This window comes from Podarcis pityusensis, assembly GCF_964106645.2.
Source record: "Podarcis pityusensis genome assembly, chromosome: 17".
Taxonomy (NCBI): Eukaryota; Metazoa; Chordata; class Lepidosauria; order Squamata; family Lacertidae; genus Podarcis; species Podarcis pityusensis.
The window spans coordinates 3,164,735-3,172,726 of NC_138042.1; the positions used below are offsets into that span (position 1 = coordinate 3,164,735).

Consider the following 7,992-nt stretch of genomic DNA (forward strand, 5'->3'; position numbering starts at 1 on the left):
GTCCATAGTCAATGAACTTCCCCAAAACGTCTGTCCTGACACCCCGCTCCCAGGTTCAAGACGGTGGAAAATTACCTTTCTTTACTCTCTCTTCTGCAGGTTTAGACAGTCTAAAAAAGAAGGTTCCCCGCTCTTCTCCTGCTTCCGAGGGGGGTTCAGTAATTTTAAATGATGAAAATTTAATCCTTTACAAACGACTTTCCAGACTCTAGCTTGCCGTGTCTTTGCTTCAACCTATCTACAAAAGCAGAAGGCGGACTTCCTGTTTAGACCTTCCCAGTGGCGTAGCATGGGTTGTCAGCACCCGGGGCAAGGCAAGTAATTTGCGCCCCCAACCCAGTAGGGGCAGAGAGCTGCGAGTGCGAGTGCGCCCCCCCCAGATGTTGTGCCCGGTGCGGCCAGCCCCCCCTGCACCCCCCACGCTACGCCACTGGACCTTCCCGCTTTCGGTACCTAATTAAGAAATTTCATAGTCCAATTTTCCGTTCTAGTCACAGGCAGTTGTTTAAAATCCAATTGTCCACAGGAAAAAGTCAGCGCTCTCTGGCAACAGCAATGCGGCTTCACTCCGTGAAAGAAGCAGCCGATTCAAAGCACCGCACCACTCACCCCATGTCGCTCCGGATCCCCAAAACAGGGTTTCCCTGCGAGTAGGAGGGGCACAAAGGTGCCAGCCGAATCCCACGTCCACAGGCTTCTCCTGCCTGTGGTTTTTGATGGGTCTCCGCCTCACCGTGGCGGTTCAGACCCTGTTTTCCACGGAGCAGATTCCTCCCAATCGGAGGAAATCCGCCATTGCCAGAGGCGCCAACCCGGAAGTCAAAGGAAGCCAAATCTCATCACCTGACTCGCCTCAGGCTCCAGACATGCAAAGGAACTTCTATTGTACTTTTGGGTGGTGGATTGTTGTTGTTGTTGTTGTTTAGTCGTTTAGTCGTGTCCGACTCTTCGTGACCCCATGGACCAGAGCACGCCAGGCACTCCTGTCTTCCACTGCCTCCCGCAGTTTGGTCAAACTCATGCTGTTAGCTTTCAGAACACTGTCCAACCATCTCATCCTCTGTCGTCCCCTTCTCCTTGTGCCCTCCATCTTTCCCAACATCAGGGTCTTTTCTCTTCTCATGAGGTGGCCAAAGTATTGGAGCCTCAGCTTCAGGACCTGTCCTTCCAGTGAGCACTCAGGGCTGATTTCCTTAAGAATGGATAGGTTTGATCTTCTTGCAGTCCATGGGACTCTCAAGAGTCTCCTCCAGCACCATGGGTGGTGGGTACTTAAGACATATTTGTCTATGCTAATCTTATACCTGAGTCTTGCCCTGCAATGTCTGCTTATGCTAATCTGGTACCAAGTACTTGTCTGGACATGTTTGCCAAGGTTAACCCCTCCCCTTCGAACTGTAATCTGGGCTGTGGTGGGAAAGTTTTAAAAGTCTTTGTCACCCCATCTTCGGGGTTCAAAATTTGCTCTTTGAACCTATTGCGCAATAAACTTTGGTCTACAGCTATTTGCTCCGGTTGGCTGGACTCCTTCCTTTATTCCGCAGGGACCCGCGGGCTCTGCCCGACGAGCTGGGTAACTGAGCAGCCTCACACCTAGATTTTTCCTTAACAAGGTATATAGCTTTAACAGTTTCTTAGCATTTTCTTAAAGCGTTTTCTTACAGCGATAGGCTATCCAATTTGGGGGCCCTGGGGCCCCTCCCACAAGGAGAACCTCCAAAAAGGCTCACTGTGGAGGAGAGTTTCCTGGCTGTCACTCAAAGAAGAATTCAAACTCAGGCTGCAGTGTCTACCAAAATCTTTAATGTTCAGATCAGTGCGATACATGGGCAAAATGTCATTAAAAGGCACAGCACGTTCTACAAATAGCCAAGCAAACAAAGACATTGATCCAGGAATGACACCTACCCTGGCTTAGGATTTAACTCCACTTAAGCCCGCACCCCCCCCCCAAATTTGAGGGGGCCGGGAACCCCCTCCCCCGCAAGTTGATGGCCATTGCCATTTAATTCTGTGTGCCATGTCATGTGACTATGCCCTCCCCCTCCCATATTTTATTCAAGTTGGCACCCCAGGAACCCTGTTATTAGGGAGTGGGGCAGGCACTAATTTCTCACCCATGCGCAGTGATCCTATGTTGAAAACAAACCCATTTGTATCCACTGTATTAATGCGCCAAGGGACTATTTTATGTGTCCTTATGACCAACAGGTGGTGGAAGGAGCGAGCCAGAATCTAGTGAGTGAGACTGTCCCTGGCTATAATACTGGTTTTAACGCTGTCACTGGTCAGAGCTGAAGTTGTGATTTACAACTTTAAAAAGAGATACAACAAAAGGTGATCTCCATAGTTGGCAATTTTAAATGTTGCTTGTAGATAGATAGAGCTAAAAAGTGTTAGGAGAGGCAATTCATTTTTAATTAAAAGGAAACTGAAAGAAAATAAGAAGATCAAAGAATTAATCATAATAAAACAGGGAGAGTAAATTGTGGACAGATACTGGACTTTGAGAAAGCCCCCAAAAGAAAGCTTAGCCAAGAAAAATTTAAACTGAAAACTTATAAAAACCCCCAAGATGAAGATTTTAAAGAGAATCAAGAAAAGCAGATACACCTGATGACTAGAAAGGCCAAGGGAAAATGAAGATACATGAAAGAACAAGAAGGGCGAAATCAAGTTTATTTCCCTTTCAACCAACAAGTCTTTGGATGTACAAAGGAGCAGAGGAAAGGGTAGGTGGATATGAAGAATAATTGCAGAAAATAGAAGGCTTTTCTTTTAAAAGGCAACTGGAGAAGCCATTTCATAAAAAGAAGGCTGGCGTTTCTGTTGTTGAAGTGATTATTATGATTATTATTATTGTTATTATTTATTTAATTTCTATACCGCCCTATACCCGAAGGTCTAAGGGCGGTTCACATAAAATATCAACTGCACCAAATAAAAACAAAAAGAACGACCCAAGAACGGGTTCCCAGAGCAGAGACAGCAGGAGTCAGGCTGTCCCTGTCCAGAGAGGGGCGGAGCTGGGCCACCAGCCAAAGCTGATGGGAGGCACTGGGGGTCACGGAGCGCCTTCCCTTGTCTCTCTATCAACAGAGGTCATCGTACAGTGCGACCAAGGCCGTTTCCGTGCCAAAAGCAGGCCTAAACCCTGATTGAAATGGACCCAGAAAAGCAGCTTCTTCCATGAGCACCTGGATCTGGTCTGCAACCACTCACTCCAGAACCTCGCTCCGGAAGTTGGAAAAACCAAGACGGGTAAGATTTTAACACAGGTAAGACTTAGAATTGAGAAGGGTAGGGGGATCCAGGGGGAAAGAAAGCTGTGCATGTGATAAAGAGCAAAGCAGAGGCGCAGAGGACTACATAGTTCCATTTAATTTCGTGTTAGCTCAGGATGCCTTGTTGACAAAAATGCCTTGCAGCCACTTTGTGATAGCTTCTTAGGGACTATAGATAAGCTCCTTCGCTAATGGGCAGAACTTCCTTTTATTTCTAATGGGGCTTCAAAGGAGTAGAATAACAAACCCTCTGGAGCAGCAGGCTTAACAGTGGTGGCATTGGGCATCTGAAGACAAATGAATTGTACTTACTGGGCAACTGAAGAAGAGGGTCACCAAAATATTGTTGAGTTTTTGTTCCTTCAGATGTGTATAAATCCAGAAGGTTCCAAACATGCCAGCATTTTGGATCCTCACCAGTAATTCTGTTCCTAAGGGTATTTAGGTATTTAGAATACCCATTTTAAAAGCTGATGCATCAAACTGCTTCCGATATCTGTAACAGTTGCCTTGCTGATTTCAATGTGAAAAAGCAAATAAGGCATTTTGAGGGTGAATCTACTGATGGCAATGGGAGAGGTGGCCTGGGAGAGGCCTTGGAGTGATTAGAGGTTTTCACCATTTTGCCGGCCATTTTTAAGCAAAAAAAGTCCAGCAAACGTTTAAGCACAAACATATTCACAATTAGGAAGGATGAGCCGTAACCATTTTTTCCTGTACATAAAGGGCAGAAAATGTTGTCTGCTAATGGGAAGGCTGAAATGACTGAGAAAATATCTGAAATCTTATGAATCCCGACTGGCCATTTTTACTCATACATAAGGGGGTGGCTGATTGTTCCACTAATGACCAGAGCAGGGCCACACAAAATCATAATAACCCACATTTGTGAAACATTTTGGAATAGAGGTCTGTACCCTTCAATCCTGTAGATAAAGGAGGCATGTAGCTCCCAATTCTCTTTGCCTGGGGTACATGTATAATTGTTGAATGCAGGGAACATGATCCATAAATGCTGAGACTTTATTCAAAATTTAATTTGACCCAAATGGTATTACTGGCTTTTTGGTGAAAACTTGCATGATAGGGTTGACAGTTGCTGGTTTTCCAACAAATACTAAAATTTGGATCCTCGCCAGTTCTTCTGTTCCTAAGGTAATATATTTAAAAACCTGGTGTAGCAAACTGCTTCCTTTGCCTGAAACCTCTCCCTTGGTTACCTTCGAATTCTCAGAGGTGGCGATAGGCACTAATAACTAACAAGTAATCTCTAAATGCTCTACCGGAATCATAGCAGCAATAAAGTTGTGTGTCTTCTGGCTGAAGGTGAGTATCTTGTGCTTGGCTGAGGGGAAAATCTCTGTTGTGTTCTGCCTGCAACTCTTTGTACAAAGATTCTTTCAGGTCGCAGTGAAGGGGACCATTCAAGCACCCTGAGCCTGTTGGAGAAAAGGTAGGCTCTAAATGAAATCATACATCAAATATGCAAACTAAATCTTCCAAAGAGCTTGTATTTAGCAATGTTGGTTATTCAATCCCTTTTTCAGAAGAGCTGCGAACTCGAAAGCCGAATGCAGTCGCTCTCCGTACTTCTACCTGGAGGGACTTCTCTTGTCGGGACACCACTGCAGGGGAGGCCCTTTCCTGTGCCATCACCACACAATAAGGTACATCTTTGGGCGGGACAGCCATCCTTGTTTCGTTCCAGATCTTTTTTTACAGACCTCACAGAGCTATCTGTGCCGGAAGCAGATCTGCTCCATTGACAAGTAAGAGGCAGTGTCAGAGCTCTTGATCCATCAAGTGAACATCTGCAGTGCAGGATTGAGAGACACCTGCGTCTTGACTGCGCTGCTTTAGGTAACCGGCTGTTTTTGCTCCTGTGTCTGGAGGGGAGGGCTGCTGAAGACCCTAGTCTCTTCCAGGTGCATCTCAGTGACGCAAGAAATAGAATTTTGCAAGCCTTCAGGAAATTTAACGGCAAGTGAACTTCACACTCCACATTTTAGTGATCTTTTTCAGTACAATCCTTTTGTGCTGGCTTCTCCATTTCCCCCTGCTTGATCTGTTCACAGTTCTGTCCCAGAGCCCACCACACTCAGGGGAAGCCAGCTCTTCCTGCAGAAGTCAGGTCAGTAAGAACAGCTGGGTTCCAAAAACATTTCTCTGGAATTGGCGGGAAAGGACCGGGGACAAACTAATGAGTCCAGATTGCTTTTCACAGACCGGCAGAAGGAACTTCCAGGCCCATGAATTCACACTTCGGAGGAACAAACAAAAAGGTGAGCATAAAGGCAGAGTTTGAAGACTGGAACCAGTCTCTCTGTTCTGCCCTGCAAATTAATGGCAGTCAACATGGCACTCTGTGACGTAAACACATCTAGGTGAATATCCCTTGCTCATGGCAAGGGATAAAACCTCGATTGTGTTCTGTCTGCAACTTCATAATTCTTAAGGGTTTTCTTTTTTCCTGAGAGAACATTCTGTATTCAGAGTGTCCTCTCAGGTTTTGCTTTTCACCTTGTTGCATTGGCCAAAAAAAAGCAAAAGACGCTGGTGGTTGGCGCTCCTGGTTTCCAGGACGGGGTTCAAGCCCCTGCGGTGTCCCTGCTTACTTCCAATGCAACCTCTCTCTCTCTCTCTCTCCCCCTTAAGAACTAAATGAAGCAAAGTGCTCCTCTGATGCGTCACCGGTGTGTGTCTAAGACAAGGTGGATTACATGGATGCTTCCCAGTCTAGCACACCAAGCCATAGGGAACAAAATACTTCTTTTATATATAAATATAAAAGACCGTCTCTTAATTTTTCATTGTTTGTTTAGGAAGTAACCTACATATACAAACAAACGGATCCTATTTAGATTATGCAGAATGTGGAAAAGGCTGGGATAAAAGAGGAAATGGCATGACATTCACTCATTAGCAGAAGCAGAAGAGCAAATATAAGATGCTCAGGTGTCCAATTTTCAGAAGACAGTTCTCAATTTTCAGGGCTATCAGAGGCTTAAGATGTGGACAGGTGACAGTCCTCTGTATGAAGGTGTCCTCTATTTGAATAGCCGGGCATTCCAGGTCTGGCTGAAAGATACAGAAGGAAGAGCAGCTAAGTCATACTCGGAGTCACTGAAATCAATGGTTCTAGTGACTATGACTTAGTAGGAGATAAACCACTAATATTTTTACATGTGCATCTACACACAGCGTATGCAAATTAGTGTCCATTCCTTTGGCCAAGTGTCAATGGCCACTCTAAGCAAAGACGTGTCCTATTTCTGCAATTGGGGGTATCTAGGGATGCAACATTGTATGTTCAGTCAGGCCCTTTTGTTGTCTCCTGATCAGGAGGAATGCAGTTTGACCCTAAGTAAGTTTACTTTGAAGGAAGTCGGAGTGCTTCCATAGTCTTACTCCCTAGTAAGCGCACGTTGGGATAGGGCTATAGCTCTGTTTCAGAGTGCATGCTTTGTATGCAGGAGGTGGGGTCCCAGGCATTTCCAGATAGGGCTGCTAAGAAAGATCCTTCCAGAGCCACTGCAAGTCAGGGATACCCAGGCATTAGAAGAACTATCCACCCAGATCTTCAGGAGGGCCAGAATTGCATTTTGCAACGTTTTCCACTACATAGTTTGTGGAAATTTCTTTCTTTCTTCAGGGCGGTATGTTGCTGAAGGTAACGGCACACCTTCCCCTGCAGTGAGAATTCTTACAAACACACCACTCACACTCACACTGTATATTGGGGAATGGGAGCACCAATGACTCACACTTCCTCTTCCAATTATTTTAGTGTGTGTAATTCCCCTTTGAGAAAATTCCAATATTACTGTATTAGAATGAAGCGCATGGGACACTAAATGTGACACTCATTTGGTACCAATGTTCTGGGCCTGGTTACATGCCACAGAAGTGCTCTGGCCTGGCCGTGTCAGAGCTCCGCAGTCAAAAACCAGGGACTAGAAGCTCTCCCAGAAATAGTAAACATAGAATACAAAAGTGACCTTGAATAAGAGAGAGTGTCTCTTGTTGGAAAGGTAGGATGTGTGGGCCTGTGTTTGTGATTTTCTTGTACATTTTATGCTCCTTATCGCTACCCCCAACATCTGTGAGCTGAGGATCCCTTTCCCATCATCATCATTGGCCCAGATTGCGCTGGGCTCCCTGGCCCCTGACCCTGAGCCCCGCAAAGAAGGGATCAGCAAGGAACTGGACGTGACGGAGGACATCTTGCATGTGTGAGTATTGGCCAGACGCCCCCTTCTGCAAGAGGCAAGGTGTGTTGGCAATCGGGGCACATTTTGGGCTCTGAGTCCAGCCTGCTGGAAGGTCTCCTGCACAAGCATGGGGCCTCCAGAGTCTGCCTGCCGCCCCAATCAAGTAAATAAATAAAAAAACTTAGCTGACCAATTGTGTCGCAGGTAACTCAATTCTGCCCCCTCCCCCGGTTGCCATTTGTCCTCTTTTTCCAGGGCACATCCTCTTTTTCATGGGTAACTTTTTAAAAATTTGCCCAAATGTCTCTGGCTATACTTTCTGGATGAGTCCTAGACAAGACTGGTGATTGAAGACTTGCTTACCCCTTCTCTTCCCCTGCCCCCCTGAGCAATATATCGCGGCTTCTATAGCCTACATATAGTAGGAGTATTTCAAATGAGAATCTTCATAGTGTCATCTTTTTTGCTCTTCAAAATATGGCAACCCTAATTCCCCC

The 7,992-nt window shown here is 45.7% G+C and overlaps 1 protein-coding gene across 6 annotated transcripts; it reads left to right on the top strand.

Moving 5' to 3' along the window:
- The first annotated feature begins 2,070 nt into the window (after positions 1-2,070).
- Positions 2,071-7,315, top strand: LOC308467050 (uncharacterized protein). Of its 6 annotated transcripts, none has more exons than XR_013981121.1 (6): positions 2,071-2,732; positions 3,100-3,261; positions 4,832-4,951; positions 5,210-5,415; positions 5,509-5,566; positions 5,940-7,315. XR_013981121.1 is itself a non-coding variant. In XM_080988426.1 (6 exons), exons 2-6 carry the CDS (start codon positions 3,190-3,192, stop codon positions 5,943-5,945), a joined length of 312 nt encoding a protein of 103 aa, XP_080844552.1. In that variant the 5' UTR covers positions 2,071-2,732; positions 3,100-3,189; the 3' UTR covers positions 5,946-7,315. The 6 variants fall into 6 exon arrangements, 1 of the variants encoding a protein (XP_080844552.1); XM_080988426.1 differs by having other exon boundaries at positions 5,360-5,415; XR_013981119.1 differs by having other exon boundaries at positions 3,100-5,144; positions 5,360-5,415.
- Positions 7,316-7,992: the final 677 nt, after the last annotated feature.

What these genes read in the sequence shown, in the direction of transcription:
- LOC308467050 (XM_080988426.1), top strand. Translation starts at nt 3,190, where the DNA reads ATGAGCACCTGGATCTGGTCTGCAACCACTCACTCCAGAACCTCGCTC. An exon ending in TGCCATCACCACACAATAAG is followed by an intron (nt 4,952 to 5,359) that starts GTACATCTTTGG and finishes ATCTGTTCACAG; the next exon opens with TTCTGTCCCAGAGCCCACCA. An exon ending in GCTCTTCCTGCAGAAGTCAG is followed by an intron (nt 5,416 to 5,508) that starts GTCAGTAAGAAC and finishes TGCTTTTCACAG; the next exon opens with ACCGGCAGAAGGAACTTCCA.